General features: G+C 46.4%; 2 protein-coding genes across 2 annotated transcripts in view; one reads left to right on the forward strand and one right to left on the reverse strand.

The window, feature by feature from the left end:
• Positions 1–18,077, reverse strand: part of LOC309563383 (uncharacterized protein) — a 797,887-nt gene that overhangs the window by 754,569 nt on the left and 25,241 nt on the right. The gene's annotated exons all lie outside the window — the stretch shown is intronic.
• Positions 13,339–14,107, forward strand: LOC309568036 (uncharacterized protein; the record flags this gene model as incomplete). The annotated part of the gene is made up of 2 exons (XM_082273614.1): positions 13,339–13,388; positions 13,462–14,107. The coding sequence occupies 2 exons, from the start codon at positions 13,339–13,341 to the stop codon at positions 14,105–14,107; spliced, it is 696 nt and encodes a 231-aa protein (XP_082129740.1).

An 18,077-nucleotide genomic window follows, 5' to 3' on the forward strand; every position in this document is an offset into this window, starting at 1 on the left:
AGGATGGAGGGGGGTGGACGGAGTGCTCAGGATTCAGGATGGAGGGGGGTGGACGGAGTGCTCAGGATGGAGGGGGTGGATGGAGAGCTCAGGATTCAGGATGGAGGGGGATGGACGGTGAGTTCAGGATGGAGGGGGGTGGATGGAGAGCTCAGGATTCAGGATGGAGGGGGGTGACCGGAGAGCTCAGGATTCAGGATGGAGGGGGATGGACGGAGAGCTCAGGATGGAGGGGGGTGGCCGGAGAGCTCAGGATGGAGGGGGATGGACGGAGAGCTCAGGATTCAGGATGGAGGGGGGTGGCCGGAGAGCTCAGGGTGGAGGGGGATGGACGGAGAGCTCAGGATTCAGGATGGAGGGGGGTGGACAGAGAGCTCAGGATTCAGGATGAGGGGGGTGGATGGAGAGCTCAGGATTCAGGATGGAGGGGGGTGGGCGGAGAGCTAAGGATTCAGGATGGAGGGGGGTGGACGGAAAGCTCAGGATTCAGGATGGAGGGGGTGGGCGGAGAGCTAAGGATTCAGGATGGAGAGCTCGGGATTCAGGATGGAGGGGGGTGGACAGAGAGCTCAGGATTCAGGATGGAGGGGGTGGACGGAGAGCTCGGGATTCAGGATGGAGGGGTGTGGACGGAGAGCTCAGGATTCAGGATGGAGGGGGGTGGACGGAGAGCTCAGGATTTAGGGTGGAGGGGGATGGACGGAGAGCTCAAGATTCAGGATGGAGGGGGTGGGCGGAGAGCTAAGGATTCAGGATGGAGAGCTCCGAATTCAGGATGGAGGGGGGTGGATGGAGAGCTCAGGATTTAGGGTGGAGGGGGGTGGACGGAGAGCTCAAGATTCAGGATGGAGGGGGTGGACAGAGAGCTCAGGATTCAGGATGGAGGGGGTGGACGGAGAGCTCGGGATTCAGGATGGAGGGGGGTGGACAGAGAGCTCAGGATTCAGGATGGAGGGGGGTGGACGGAGAGCTCAGGATTCAGGATGGAGGGGGGTGGACGGAGAGCTCAGGATTCAGGGTGGAGGGGGGTGGACGGAGAGCTCAGGATGGAGGGGGGTGGACGGAGAGCTCAGGATTCAGGGTGGAGGGGGGTGGACGGAGAGCTCAGGATGGAGGGGGATGGACGGAGAGCTCAGGATTCAGGATGTAGGGGGATTGACAGAGAGCTCAGGATGGAGGGGGGTGGACAGAGAGCTCAGGATTCAGGATGGAGGGGGGTGGACAGAGAGCTCAGGATTCAGGATGGAGGGGGGTGGACGGAGAGCTCAGGATTCAGGATGGAGGGGGGTGGACCGAGAGCTCAGGATTCAGGATGGAGGGGGGTGGACGGAGAGCTCAGGATTCAGGATGGAGGGGGGTGGACAGAGTTCTCAGGATTCAAGATACAGGCTTTTGGTCAGTGTTTGGAGAGCAGAAGAGGAGATTCAGACTGCTGATCAGTATGTAAAGATAGGAGAGGGGGTGCAAGCTTCTGGCTAGTTTATGGAGAGAAGGATTGGAGATTCAGACTGCTCATCAATGAATAGAGAAGTTAAGGGATACAGGCTTCTGGTCAGTTTGTAGGGAGAAGAAGAGATTCAGACTATTGATTGGTGAAAAGAGAAGAGAGGGGTGTACTGAAGGCTTCTGACCAGTGAATGGAGGAGATTCAGATTGCTGACTAGTGAACATAGAAAAGAGGGGATACAGGCTTTTGGTCAGTGTAGGGAGTGAAGAAGAGGAGATTAAGTCCCGGTTCACACATATGTGATGTGGGAATCGCACCCAACTCGCAGGAAGTTCATACTGCCATATGTGAACCGCTGGGGGTGTCAATACAAAGTTAACGACACCCCCAGATCAGTTCGCATATCGCAGTGTGAACGGTCAGCTCGGACAGGAATCGGATCGTATAGGTGTGAACACCCATGTGATCCGATTGTGGTGTGGACCAAAAAAAGGGTCCTGTGCGTACGGTCTGAATGTGATGCAAATTCAGCCACACAATCCGTGTGGCTGAATTTGCATCGCACAGACATCGCATGTGATTTGCATAGCTGTGCGGTGCGATTTACATGCAATGTCTGATCATATCATATTACTATCATATGTGTGAACCGGCACTCAGGCTATAGATCATGGATCTGTAGTCTGAATCTCTTCTTCTTTAATCCATACATGATACACTGACCAAAAGCCTGGATCCCCTCTTTTCTATGTGCCCTAGTCAGCAGTCTGAATCTCCTCCATTCACTGGTCAGCGGTCGGAATCTCCTCCATTCACTGGTCAGCGGTCTGAATCTCCTCCATTCACTGGACAGAAGCCTGCAGTGCACCCCTCTCTTCTCTTTTCACCAATCTCTTCTTCTCCCTACAAACTGACCAGAAGCCTGAGTGTATCCCCTCACTCCTCTATTCATTGATGAGCAGTCTGAATCTCCAATCCTTCTCTCTATACAATAACCTGTTAGCTGAGCTCCGACTGTCAGGGCTGTAGCAGGGAGCCGAGGAGGAGTTTAACAGCATGGGGAAGGAAGCCTACGGAAACAAAACAAAAGATAACAATGCGGGCGGTTGTGGTGCCAGGACCCAGGGCACCCACCAGCAAATGTGGGCGCTCCCACTCAGTACTCAGGAGAACGAAGGCTGCATCACACTCAACACACTTGTTGAGAAACGCCGGAGGTAGATCACACATCCTGACATCAGGTCGGTCTCTTGTCTTCCTTCCTGGAGAGCACACGCCTTCCCTTACACGAGATTCCTGGAGTAGGCGGGGCTTAGTGGCAAAACCCAGGGCATTGTAATTGCAGGCTTCCAATAGCGAGGGAGTGGGCGGAGATACTGGCAAAGCCATGGACACCGCATGTGTTTACAGTCTTCTTATACTAGCGGCGCCACGCTAATGCTAAGGGACATATTTAGTCCACAGACATAAAACCCCCTATTACTAGAGGTACCACATCCCGAGAAGCAATAGCAAGAAAGAAAAGATCCCCTCAGGGTTTGGGACTTTATAGGCACTCAAATTAGTACAAAAAGTACGTAAAAAATATAAATGTTTATTACAAATATTATAAAGTGTACATCATAAATAGCACAGTAGATAGGCAAACAGTTCCATAAAAGAAAACACAATACAGATACATGCAGGAAAGTAGAGCAGTAAAGTACCCAACGCGTTTCAAAGCTGTTTGCTCCTTCTTCAGGGGTGATAAAGCTAAATACTGCAAATTAAGTTCTAAAATAGAATAACATGGAATCATATTAACCACTTGCCGACCGCCGCACGACTATTTACGGTGGTGCTCAGCCCCTAACAGGCAAAGCGACGTATGTCTACGTCGCTAGCCTGTGAAGCTTTAGGGAGCGCCGGGCACTCTCGCTCGTCCGTTACACCGGGAGAAAGGCAGGCGGCTAATGTAAACACAGCCGCCTGTCATTCTTCCCTGTGTAAGAATGTTCTTACACATCAAGCCACAGCCAATCACAGTTAGAATCACGCCCCTAGGGACACACTTAACCCCTCCCTCTCAAAAAAGTTAACCCCTTCACTGCCAGTGTCATTTTTACAGTAACAGTGCATATGTATAGCACTGATTACTGCAGTAATGTCACTGGTACCCCCAAAAGTGTCAGAAATGTCAGTCAAGGGTCCAATCTGTCTGCCGCAATGTGGCAGTCCCGCAAAAAAAAAAAATCGCAGATCGCCGCCATTACTCGTTAAAAAAAAAAAAACAACAAAAATGACAAAAATCTTTCCCTTAGTAAACGCAATAACTTTTGCGCAAACCAATCAAAGTACGCTTTTTGCGATTTTTTTTTTTTTAACCAAACATATGTAGCAGAAAACAAATTGGCCTAAAATGTTAAAAAATTCTATTTTTACATTTTTTTTTTTTTGTGAATTTCATATAAAAAATTTGAAAAATATTATTTTTGCAAAATTGACGCTCTTTTTTTGTTTAAAGCGCGTGATCAAAAAAATCGCACAGGTGATCAAATACCACCAAAAGAAAGCTCTTTTTCTGCGAAAAAAAGGACGTCAAATTCGTTTAGGTACAGCGTCGCACGACCCCGCAACTGTCAGTTAAAGTCACGCAGTGCCGAATCACAAAATAGGCCCTGGTCAGGAAGGGGGTAAAATCTTCAGGGGCTTAAGTGGTTAACACAATTGTTCATACTAGAAATACATAATAGACAACGATTATTGACTGTAAAGTCACATAATCTGTAGTTGTGTTGAATTTGTTCTGTTTGCTCGATTAAAACCAAGTAGGTAAACTCGCAGGCTTATCTGCAGGCTTCCAAAAACAGTGGGGATTGAAATGAACCCCTTAATCCGACAAAGAAGGGGGGAAGGAAGGGCAAGAAAACGAGTCCCCTCAATGGGTGCAGGATTTCAAGTAAAAGTTTGTTAGGTATAGCCAGTGCATATGCTGAGTGTGGCTGGAGTCCAAAAATAATAGGAACTCAGATATACGATGGTGTCTGTGCAAAAAATTTCTAAAGAGAAGGATATTGTGCAGGTTTAAGTGGCTGCGGGACACAGCCTGAATCTGTTAGAAATGCGGGACAGTCCCGCGGAATCGGGGACTGTTGGGAGGTATGATGCATACACACACAGCACAAGGCCGTGTTCACACTACGAGACGTTTCTCAGGGCTGAATTTCCTCTGAGCTCCACAAGGTGGTGATCTCACCTCTACCCAGACAGGAAGTCTCTATGGAATACAGACAGGAAGTGATGTCAGATGCAGACAGGAAGTGATGTCAGATACAGACAGGAAGTAATGTCAGGTACACACAGGACGTTCCATAGGAAGGAGAGAGAAGACACTGCAGGAATTGGCTACAGAGGAGGTAATACGTAGATTAACCCCTTCAGCAGGGATCAGTCGATGAATAATATATCTTGCTTCCAAAGCTGGCCATACATGGTTCAGTTTTATCGTTCAGCCAGCGGGATGAGTGAAAGAAACTGAACCGATTCCTCCATCCACACATTGGAGAGGGATGGGGGAATCCTCCCCACTGAACTATTGTATTCTGACTCCGCTCTCAGAATACACAGATTAGTGATGAAGCTATTGGCTGCAGCCACTGATGGAGTGACTTTTATCCGGCAGTGACCACACATGGATGGAAATGTGACCGATCCCTGCTGAACCAGCTGAATTTCCCTGTATCTATGGTCACCTTAAGTGACTCCCCCCCCCCCCCCTCATCTCCTTCATTATGTAAGTCATGCTGAGATAATCTCCCATTGGCTGAGCAATATTCTCATTTGTCTCTGAGCTCCTTCTTGCTATTCCTCGTCCTGCCTGTTGTTTCCTTGGATTGATTTTCTGTGTAGTGTCCCCGGCTTCATCTCTTGGATGCGCTCGTCTGTTGCTTGTCCTGACCTTTATCCTGATTCCTGGATCTCCTCCTCATCTCTCCTCCATATCCTCTTACACAGTTTTACTCCACACCTGCAGTGACCCTGGGGGATGGAAACTTGGCACCAGCATGGAGCAAAATCCATCCTCACCATTTGAAGCTATGGAGAAATGTGGCTGGTAGTCACACTCACTGATTCCTTACAGATTCCTGTATGGTAAAGGTCAAAGTTCTCTCTTCAGTTTAGGAGAGGTAGGACGCATCCAGGAACAATGATTTGGTTTGCATGGTAGCCTCATATAGAGGGCCCCTCAAATCTCCCCATCCAAATGTCCCTCCATTCAGTCTACTGTATTTATCCTATGACATCACACTGACCTTTAACAGCTCCTCCTCCTCCCAATGTCCCTCCATCTGGCTTTTTTTTCTGATGCTCTTAGGATGTGGGCGGACCCTTGACATCCTCATTTACAAAGTGGGACTGTTGGTCCTGTGTTTTATGTAATGATGTCAGAATGCCTGCAACATGCTTTTACCTGTATAGTGGGGGTCCTGTGTGGGTAAATTATACCTCAGTGGGGCTTTAATAAAAAGGAGACCTGAATGGTGAGGTGAGGAGGATTCTGGGAAAATCATTTGATTTTACTTTTTGTGTTCATAGTCTAGAGTTTTCCTCCTGTGAAAATTGGTGATCACATGACCATCACATTGCCTCCACCTCCCTCTCTGATAGAATAGAGAAATATAAAGAAGATTCCAGAAGTCCCCAGAGAGATCATCGAGGAGAGGTGAGTGGTGCTGGGAATTGTGGGACATTATCCAGTAATAGACAAGGGATGTGTCTGGATGGTGACTGTATCATTGTGTGTGTCAGGTTCCTATAAGGTGTCAGGATGTCACTGTCTATTTCTCCATGGAGGAGTGGGAGTATTTAGAAGGACACAAGGATCTCTACAAGGACGCCATGATGGACAATCAGCCGCCCCTCACATCACCGGGTAAGAGGAGACTTTATTGTAAAGGAGAGAGCAGTATGGAGGCTCCACCTAGATCCCCCATCATCTGATAAACACATAGAAACAATGTATTCAGTCAGTGTGTGTGTTTCCTACAGATGTATCCAGCAATGGGAACCCACCAGAGAGATGTCCCCGTCCTCTGTATTCCCGGGATTCCACACAGGAAGATCACACCATCCCTCACCACCATCAGGTAGATGATTGACAATTATTGGTAGTTCTGATTAATACACAGCAAGTTTGTTACAATGAATGTTTTATTAGATCTTTGAGAGTGGACACCTCGGGAGTTATTTTAATGTTGTTAAAGAAGTGTATAAAGAGGAGGGTGAGGAGTATGGAGTGATGGAGGAGTTTTCAGAAGGACACAAGGATATGATGGAGCCACCTAATACCAGGGACCCACCAGAGAGATTTCCCCGTCCTCTCTATTCCCCGGATTCCACACAGGAAGATCACACCATCCCTCACCATCATCAGGTAGATGAGGAATATTCACTGATCGTATCATTAGGATCTGTACATTATCTGCATTGTTACCATTGATGTCATTTTTATTATATAATCAGAGTAAAATCCTGAGAGATTCTAAAGCTGAGGGTAAAGAAGAGATAAAAGAGGAGGATGATGAGGATGGAGTGATAAAGGAGTCAGAATTTCTAAAAGAACTCAAATATCTCTACCAGGACACCATGGTGGAGTCATCCAGCTACAGAAACCCACCAGAGAGATGTCCCCATCCTCTGTATTCCCGGGATTCCACACAGGAAGATCACACCATCCCTCACCATCATCAGGTAGATGATTCACAGCTATTGGTAGTTATAAGTTTTAAACAGTGTGTTTTTGTTAAAATGAATGTTTCTCTATCGTTCATTGACAGACGCAGCTCCATGTTCTTCTTGACCATTGGGTTATGCTGCCCCCTACAGGAGTAGGACACTAGGCAGGAAAAAGCTTTACCATGCCTATGGGGCTGTCCCTGCAGGCATACACCCACACACTCTGCTATAGCCTTCAGTTTGTTTCTGCCTAGTTTAGCTGTTTTTTTTTTCTGGGAACCTTTTGTAAGACTTTATTTTTTTAGTTAGTGTTCCTGAAAGAACGACAAGCAACAGCCGGCTGGGTTTCGTACTGGATATACTAAATCCTTAAGGCCTCCCAGCCTGGTCAGCGAGCGTGAGCAGATTATAGTCCAGCAGATGGACAGGGGCTGGCCCGCGAGTGAAAAACCTCGCCGGGATGCACACTACCTGGCATGCCCTGAGTCGCAGCGTACCCCCTGAGCGTCAGCACCCCCACCCTGGGTGGAGAGGTAGTCTGATCGGAGGGGAGCCCACCTGATGAAGTGGTCTGGTGAGTAAGTGTCCCCCCATTTCTCTGGCGTTCTCGGGGTGGCCGTGGGCCCCCTCCCTGGAAAAGTCGGACCCTCAAATATCCCTCGGTTCCCCAGGCCTCTCTGCGATACCAGGCCCCCTCTTAGATCTGTCCCTCCCCCCACAAGCAGGTTCCTACCTCTGGGGGCAGATGTATTGCAGCCGCTGCGGCGGTTCTGCAGGGGGGAGGTTTGGTCCTGGTGGGGTCTTCTCCTGGGGACCCCCTGATGCCACTGTGTGATGATCCCCCTGGGGGTCCTGGAGACTGCATGGCGTGCCGTGGGGGCAGCCATTTTGCTGTAGTTTTCGGCCCTGCATCAGTGTAAAAGTTTCTCATTGGAATGCATGGGCGGCCATGTTATAGTAGTTCACCATAGGAATGCATAGGGCGGCCATTTTCTTGGAGTCAACGATCACTGGACAGCAAAGGAGAAGCTAGGGTGGCTCTAGGCATGACCCAGGTTTTTTTCTGTTCCTGTGTCAGATCGTTTTTCAGCTCTGCACAGTACGTTCCTGCAGCCTCCAGATCATTTTGATGGTATGTTCCTGGGGTCCCTGTAGGTATTCCTCACTCACCCTGTTGCAGGATGTGCTAGGGCTGGGACTTGTGGTATTGCTTGTGCAGTGGTGCGGATCGCGTTTTATGCAACTTTTCTTAAAGTGACACAGTTTTTTTTGCATTAAGTGATTATGGAGTCCCAGGACCAAATCTCACCTGCAGTTGCGGGACCCTCCGGGTCGCAGCCCTTGTCTGCTTTTACAGCAGTTTTGGAAAACCTGGTATCAAAAGTGGATTTCGTTTTAAAAAATGCCACTAGCAGAAAGCGCCCTATGCCTTCACCTGCCTCTATAGTATCCTCAGATTCTGAGGTAGATGTGGCCGCCGCGGACGCAGACCATCATGGTGGATCTGCGTCTTCTGATAGCGAGGAGGATATATCCTCGTCAGCTGCCGCGCGGGAAAGCGCACTGGTGGAGGCACTAAGTGTCAATGTGGGAAACCTTAAAAATGGAGGATGATTCTACAGCGTCAGGGACGCAGGTGTCCTTTTGGCACCCACAAATCCTAGAAGTCCGGCAAGGATTTTTCCTGTCTTGTTCCTGGTTGAGCTCCATGTTACCTGGTTGGCTAAGTTTAGCCTTTGGGGAATTACGTTCTTTCTTTGCAATGTTTCCCACCCTTCATGCAAATACTGCTTTGGGACATCCCAATGGTCAAGAAGAATGTGGAGCTGCGTCTGTCAATGAATGATACAGAAAACTGGATTTTTGACTTACCGTAAAATAATTTTCTCTGATGTTCATTGACAGACGCAGCACCCGCCCCTCTAATTATGAGTGGGATTTGTTTTCTTCTAAACACTGCTTGCAACAAAACTTAAGACTATAGTAGAGTGTGTGGGTGTATGCCTGCAGGGACTGCCCCATAGGCGTGGTAAAGCTTTTTCCTGCCTAGTGTCCTACTCCTGTAAGGGGCAGCATAACCCAATGGTCAAAAAGAATATGGAGCTGCGTCTGGCAATGAACTTCAGAGAAAAGGATTTTACGGTAAGTCAAAAATCCAGTTTATATTATATATTCAGAGTGGAAACCTCGGGGATGATAATATTGATGTTAAAGAAGAGCATAAAGAGAAGGATGAGGAGTATGGAGTATTGGAGAAGTTTTCAGAAGGACACAAGGATATGATGGAGCCACCTAATACCAGAAACCTACCAGAGAGATGTCCCCGTCCTCTGTATTCCTTGGATTCCACACAGGAGCATCACATCATCCCTCACTGTTACAAGGTTGGTGGAATGGAGCTAATAAAACACAAACTCATGGACACAATATGTGATGTCACAATAATAAAGCTTATATTTTACAGATGATATTTACTCTCATTTTCCTGATTTAGAGTGGAGATCCAATTGATATAGAATTTGAGGTGAAAGCAGAAGAAGAAGAGAGATATGTGAGGGATGATCAGCAGTCTATGGAGGAGGATGGAATAACGGGGACATTTATAGAGGAGGACACTCCTACAGAGATCAGCACAGGTGGGTCATTAACACTAAATACATTCCTTCATCCATACTGCTCACTGATTGGTCCAGAGTAGGGCGAGGACTGGGTGATATCAGATACAAAAACACACTGTTCAATATCCTGCGTGGGCCCTGCTGCAATTAGGAGCTCCTTCTCTGGCACATGGAGTGGATAACCCTCACCCTGCTGCTTTCCAAAGACTGGGGAAGTCCGATAACACTGGAAATATAGAAGAAAATAGAAGGCGCGTGGGCCTAGTGCATTATCCTTAATGTAGTTCTTAAGTAGAAGTAAAACAGAAGTAAGAATCATACTCACAAACAAATGCTTGGGTCATTGGATAACATAAAATTCATCTGCTTGAGTCCATCTAAAACTTGTCAGCATCACATAGGACAATCTTGCAGAAGCATAGGCTTACGCGTTTCGAGGTTTCCCTTTTTCCTCAGCGCCAACAGAACATGTCTGATTCACAAGCTTAAATATGGTGTACTGACTCAGTGGTAACATCCCAGCAGATGTGTCAAGCCCTTAACAATGGGTGTGGACTTGCATACCTCCAATCACATTAGACCAGATCCGAACAAGCCAATGGGATCAAATTAACATATATGTACCATAATATCATAAGTATATTATAATAATAATAATAGTAATAATCATCATCATAATAATAATAAAAGTAGTACTTGAGTGGTTCAATGCAATTTAAACACTGCCAGAAGACAAAAAACATGCATCCATATGCTCATCGGAGCCCCCCACACATAAAACCGCAGCAGTGATGGAAAGTAATAATGTTCCTAATGGTGGAGATAATAGATTATTAGCATACCTGGACAAAAGTTATTTATGCAACCCCCACACTTGTCCTTCTAAACTGATGTATAGGCCATCTCAGGGGAGGACTGGGCCAGGGGACATGGGGGCAACTGCCCCCTGGGCCACTCTAAAGCCCCATAAAAGGGCTGCACCATTTCTGCCACAGACATGCATTAAGGGATTCCTGAAGTAAAAAGTCCCTGCCGCTGACCTTCTAAGTGTGTGTTGAAGGCAAGGACAGAGCACAGGCCTCCACCCCAGCATGGATGGTGTAAACTGTGTCTGAGCAGAGGCCGGTTCCATGCTCCACTGGAGACTTGCCCCCCTCTGCCCCTGGCTGGCCCCAACCGAGCTGTCTCAGCTTCCCCCAACCGCCCCCTTGCGCCAGGTTGGGAACCTGGATTTAGCCGGTGAGTAGAAAGGACCTGGAGCAGAGCTTCAGCCTGGAATAGGGGTCAAGAGGAGGCCGGGAAAAGGTAGAGTGGGGGGGGGGGTGGAGTTTTCTGCACCATGGGTCTCTGGTTTGTACTTGCCTCCTGGGCCAAAAGTTGCCAGTCAGCCCCTGGGCCATCTTCAGGTAGCAGGGCCATAACGTGAGTGACTCCCTGTGCCAGCAGAGGGGGTTCCTTTCCCTTTTCTTTCAAAGAACGAAGTAAATGCGAGTGCTGTATCCTAAACCTACTGGAATGTTACCACTGAGTCAGTACACCATATATAAGCTTGTGAATCAGACATGTTCTGTTGGCTCTGAGGAAGAGGGAAACCTTGAAACGCGTTAGGCTATGCTTCTGCAAGATAGTCCTATGCAATGCTGACAAGTTTTACATGGGCTCCAGCGGATTCTATGTTATGCAATGATCCAAGCATTTGTTTGTGAATATGATTCTTACTTCTGTTTTACTTAATAAAGACCTACATTGAGGATAATGCACTAGGCCCACACACCTTCTATTTTCTTCTATATTACTGGGTGATATAAGCCTGTAATAGCCTGGTCACTTTTCTGAGCTGTGTTCCCCCATCCTGTATTCCTGTATTTCTCTCGGATAATCTTCCTTCTCTGTGCTGCAGACACAATTTATGTATCTAGATTGGATTTATGGAGATTCTGGGGTCCAGCTGGCAGCAAAATGTTAACTTTCACCATAGACGTTACTAGACTTAGGCACCTGGGGTATGAGTCTTGGGTCTTCTGCCTCATGCCTCTAGCAAGATCTCTTACAGAACAATTCTCCCGGGGTTACTTGCTCTGTTGTTTGCTGGCTGTGCCTGGTGGAGGCATATGTCTGTATAGTCTCACACCCAAGTCACTGAGTGCAGTCTCAGGAGAGGGGAGGCAGCGGTGTGGGACCTCCGCAATTTGTCTCATGTAAACATTTAATCTACCACTGATTACTGAATACCAATATTATGAGTCCTGACCCTTACACTGTATAATTTATGTTGTACATTACATACTCATGACCCCTGCACTATATACTCTATGTTGTACATTATATACTCCTGACCCCTGCACTATATACTCTGTTGTACATTATATACTCCTGACCCCTGCACTATATACTCTGTTGTACATTACATCATTCTGATACTATATAGTCCTATCTGTTGTATCTTATACAATGTGTTGTACATTACATAGTCCTGACATCTTCTCTCTACCCACTTCTATATATAATCATGTTATGTATTCTCTTTTGTTACACCCATTTTCTACCAGCTGTACATTTTATATCTGATGATTTGATTGGAGCACAGACTTTTACATGATAATAATTGAGGGAGGAGTCAGTAACCCAATAATGGAGGTCTTCAGGATCAGTCCAGTCTTCATCTTGGTTGTTCTCCCCCCCCCCCCCCATCCTCACTCTCTGACCTCTGTTGGGGTTCAGCTCCGCTGTTATTCATGACTAAATCATGGACTATATAGAAAGTGCAGGACTTCTTGTGTTGGGAAAATGGTAATGAGTCATAGAGGGGGTGGGGACACTCGTCCTATAATCCCCTCATCACTGTCCCTCCTATAAAAGACAGTTCTCGTTTCCTCACTCTCTGACTAAGGACCATGAATAAAGAAATTAACTGGTAGGAGATTAGAGGACCCATTTACTAGTTACCTTGAGGGTGGAATTGTAAGATCCTCAGAGACAAAGCTGCCTGATGTGGGCGGAGTCCTGGTTTAGGAGAACCAATCTGCTCATGTCTAGTAATAATCTTTTTATTTCTATTTTAGTACATGGACGGGAGATGAGGAAAACCTCAGAGGATTGTCTCACTTTGTCTCCAGACTGTAAAGTAGAAGATGAGGACCTCACACAGTATAGTCCAGGAGAAAACCCGGCTACCTCAAATGTCCATCTGGCACCACACAGTGTAGATGGACCATCGTATTCCTCTTATCCTGAGGAACCTCAGACTGTGAGGGACGGTGCCGTCCTGCCAACAGATGAGAGGTTTTCCTGTACTGAGTGCGGGAAAGGTTTCCATTTTAAATCCAATCTTAATGTGCATAAAAGAACTCACACAGGGGAAAAACCGTATTCATGTCCTGAGTGCGGAAAATGTTTCCATTCTAAATACTCTCTTAATGTGCATAAAAGATCTCACACGGGGGAGAAGCCGTATTCCTGTCCTGAGTGCGGGAAATGTTTTTCACAGAAGGACCATCTTCAAACACATAAGAGATCTCACACAGGTGAGAAGCCGTATTCCTGTCCTGAGTGCGGAAAATGTTTTTCAGTGAAGTCCCATGTTTACACACATCTGAGATCTCACACAGGTGAGAAGCCGTATTCCTGTCCTGAGTGCGGAAAAAGTTTTTCAGTGAAGTCCCATGTTTACACACATCTTAGATCTCATACGGGGGAGAAGCCACTTTCCTGTTCTGAGTGCGGGAAATGTTTTTCACGGATGTCCAATCTTTACAGCCATCAGAGATCTCACACAGGGGAGAAAAGGTATTCCTGTCCTGAGTGCGGGAAATGTTTTTCAGAAAAGTCCCAACTTTACACACATCAGAGGTCTCACACGGGTGAGAAGCCATATTCTTGTCCTGAGTGTGGGAAATGTTTTTCAAGGAAGTCCCATCTTTACACACATCAGAGATTACACACGGGGGAAAAGCCATATTCCTGTTCTGAATGCGGGAAATATTTTTCAGACAAGTCCTGCCTTTACAGACATCAGCGATTGCACACGGGTGAGAAGATGTATTCTTGTCCTGAGTGCGGGAAATGTTTTTCACAGAAGTCCCATCTTTGCAGACATCAGAGATTGCACACGGGGGAGAAGCCATATTCATGTCCTGAGTGTGGGAAATGTTTTTCACATAAGCCTAATCTTTACACACATCGAAGATCTCACACAGGGGAGAAACCATATTCCTGTTCTGATTGCGGCAAATGTTTTTCACATATGTCCAATCTTTACAGACATCAAAGGTCTCATACGGGGAGAAGCCACGTTCCTGACTCAAGTGAGGGAGTTGTTCCTCACTGAAGTCCTGTCTTCCTGTACATCAGGGATCCAACACAACCCTTGAGATGTATTAGTGCCTTGAGTGTGGGAAATGTCTTCTATATAAATGTTGCTGGAAATTACAGGTAAATGTGCTGTATTTTCTGCAGAAAATACTGATTTCTACACATTATCAAAAAGTGACAGGAAAGGCCTGGTCTTTAGGCAGTTGGTAGAGCGGGTGATGTGTGGTGGAAGCTTCTAATGTTGGGCATAAAATACAAGGACAGTACAAACACCCCCAAATGACACCTTTTTGGAAATTAAGGTATTTCTAGAGAGGCGTTTTAAGTTCATGAAAGAGTTTATTTTTTGCCACAAGTTTTTGGAAATTTACATTTTTTTTTTCTTTACTAAAAGTTGTCATTTTAATGAGGTATTTCTCAGACCTGCCATGGATATATGGGGACTTACACCCCAAAACACATTCTTCTGCTTCTCTCAAGCACAGAGATACCACATGTGAGAGACTTTTCGGCAGACTAGCCATGTACAGGAACTCAAAATCCAATGACCACCTTCAGGCTTTCGAAGGGCATCATTTCCTTGTTTCACTTCCTGACTACCTATCGCAGTTTCGGAGTCCCTGAAATGCCAGGCAAGTACAAAACACCCCCAGATTACCCCTTTTTGGAAAGCAGACATTATAAGGTATTTGCTAAGAAGCATTTTAACACTGTACATACGGCTAGGAGAAGTGCAGAGTCACTTGGTCCATTGGAACTTTCATCTGTATTTGTAGACCATCAAAAGGGTAAAGAAAGGAATGAGGCAACTAAATGGATGGATGGATAGATGGATGGCTGAGCAGGAGAAGGAACTGAGCCTGGAACCTCTGCAGCTCCCACAGATATGTTAAAGATCACCTCAATGTAGAAGAAAATGAACAGCAAGGCGCTGAGGTCAGAATAAAAATAAATAAATCACTTTATTAAAATAAGCAGCACACTTACGTTGACGTTAGCATGATTAGGGAACACCTGAGACCAAGCAGCTGTGATCAGTGTGAGGTTTTAGGCATCACTGAGCAAACAGTGATCAAGGATGATGGAGCCAGCCAGCTCAAGGTGTGGATTTTAGCAGGGCTGTTCTCAGCTGCACACGAGGATGACAGCTGTCAAAATGCCTGGTGGGTGTCGGAAAAGGGGGTGTGCATGATGCGTTTTCAGGGACTTTGCCCTCTTTTTCAAATGCCTTTGGCAGCTGTCATCCTCATGTGCAGAAGAGAATGCCCCCGCTAACATCTGCTCCTTGAGCTAGCTGGCTCCCTGTCATCTTTGGTCTCTTTGCTCAGTGATGCCTACAGCCTCACACTGATTACAGTTGCTTGGTCTCAGGTGTTCCCTATCCGTGCTGTTTCATGCTAACTTCGATAAAAGTGCACTGCTTATTTTAATAAAGTGATTTTTTATTTGATACTAACCTCCTGCTGTTCGTTTTCTTCTACATTATGGCAAGTATTTTGTGGATCTCATTTGCTGCCACACGTTTTTGGAAAATAAAGAAAATTAAACTGTGTGTTTTGGTTTTATTTTTTTAAAAACCTTGTGGGATCTGCAAAATACTCATTGTGCCTCTCATGAAGTTCCTTGGGGTGTCTACTTTCCAAAAAGGGGTCATTTGGGGTTTATTTTTACTATCCTGGCATTTCAGGGCCTTTCAAATCTGTGATAGGTAGTGAGGAAGTGACATGAGGAAATACACCCTTTGAAAACCTGAGGGTGGTCATTGGATTTTGGGTCCCTGTACGTGGCCAGGCTGCCAAAAAGTCTCTTATATGTGGTGTCCCCGTAGTCAGATGTAGCAGAATGTATTTTGGGGTGTAATTCCACATATACACATGGCATGTGTGAGCAATATCTCAATAAAGTAATAACTGTATGTAAAAAAAAAAAAAGCAACATTTTTGTCGTTTTTCAAAGACTTGTGGAAAAATTAAATCTTCCATGGACTCAACATGCCTCTCATCAAACAGCTTGGAGTGTCTATTTTCCAAAAATGGGTTGTTTAGGGGTGGGTGTGTGTGTGGGGGGGGGGGGGGGGGGCAAAACTGTGAAAGGTAGTCAGGATATGAAGTCGGTGAATTTGAAAGCATGAAGATGGTCCATTGTTTTGGCCCCTGTATGTGGCTAGACTCCCAAAAAGGTCTTATACATGTTGTATCCCCAGACTCAGAAGAAGTAGCAGAATGTGTTTTGGAGTATAATTCCACATATACTCATTACAGGTGTGAGAAATATCTCATTAAAGTGACAACCTTATGTAAAAAAATGTTTTTGTCATTTGTTTTAAAAACAGGGTTAGAAAAACGTCGTCCATGGGCTCAACATGCCTCTTACTATTTTACAAAAAAAGGCATCATTTTGGGGGGTTTTTGTGCTGCCCTGGCATTTTAGCACCTCAAGAATTGGAATAGGATGTCAGAAAGTAAAAGCTGCATAAATTCCAGGATATATCCAATAGTTTGTAGTAGGGATAGATCAATATGTTTTTTTCAGGACCGATACTGATACCGATATTTTGGTCACAAAGTATCGGTATCGGCCAATATGGGCTGATATTTTGTACATTTAAAGGTTTGAAAAATAAAGACAATTTTTGACACAAATCTGGTACTGAGCATGTTAATGTTTGTTTATTAATATTTTTAACATGAAAAGCTCATTCTTCACACCTTACCTGCATGAAAACTGATAGGAAGACCGCACAGCTTTCACTTGCAGGTACATCAGTTTCACATCATGTGAACGAACGAATCCTAGAAGAGTAGACACTATGAAAAATAAAGTGCTGGGTATATACTTGTAATAACTAAAGGCTTCCCAAAACAAAATTGACATAAACTGCTGCAGTAGTGCACTCACTGTCTGCAATGATTACATTTAGTAGCTGCAGTGCAAAAGACAATAGACTGGACACGAGTACTACTCACTTTCAATACTCTCAGTTAAGTAGAACAATATTATAGTGCAGAAAGCATAATATTTCAGCATGTTCACCTGTTAAACGTCTTCTGTTTTTTTCATATATTGCTGCCACTTCACTAAAATCACGCTCACTTGGTACCGAGGAAGGAGAAGCAGAAAGGTATCTTCTAGCATGGAAATAGTCTTTTGTAGCGTGCCTCATTCTCTTTCCACCACTGAAGAGGGTCACCACTTCTGTCAATTACTGCTTCCTTCAAGTAGAGATGTAGTTCATCATCCAGGGTCTTTAATTCAGAAGAATCCTCTGCATGAGGCCCCAATAAAACACTGAACATGGCATCTATTTGACCATGATGAAGTTTCTCTTCTGTGAGTTGTCTTTTTGGACATTTTTCTTTCTGCAGCATCCTGCTATTGCAGATGGCTGGCTGGCACCCTCTGGTGGGTGGCTGGCACCCTGTTGTGGTGGGTGGCTGGCTGTCTGGCACCCTGTTGTGGTGGATGACTGGCTTGGTGGCACCCTGTGGTGGATGGCTGACTGGCTGGCACCCTGTGGTGGATGGCTAACTAGCAGACACCCTGTGGTGGATGGCTGACTGGCAGACACCCTGTGGTGGGTGACTGGCTAACACCTTGTGGTGGTGGGCGGCTGGCTGTCTGGCACCTTGTGGTGGGTGGCTGACTTGCTGGCACCCTGTGATGGGTGGATGGCTGGCTTGCTGGCACCCTGTGGTGGGTGGCTGGCTAGCTTGCTAGCACCCTGTGGTGGGTGGGTGGCTGGCTGTCTGGCACCCTGCGGTGGGTGGCTGGCATCCTGTGGTGGGTGGCAGGCTGGAACCCTGTGGTGGGTGACTGGCTTGCTGGCACCCTACAGTGGGTGGCTGGCTGTCTGGCACCCTGTGGTGGGTGGCTGGCTTGCTGGCACCCTGTGGTAGATGGCTGGCACCCTGTGGTGGATGGCTGGCTGACACGCTGTGGTGGGTGGGTGGCTGGCACCCTGTGATGGTGGGTGGCTGGCTGTCTGG

The sequence above is a fragment of the Pelophylax lessonae genome, assembly GCF_965119305.1.
Source record: "Pelophylax lessonae genome assembly, chromosome: 1".
Taxonomy (NCBI): Eukaryota; Metazoa; Chordata; class Amphibia; order Anura; family Ranidae; genus Pelophylax; species Pelophylax lessonae.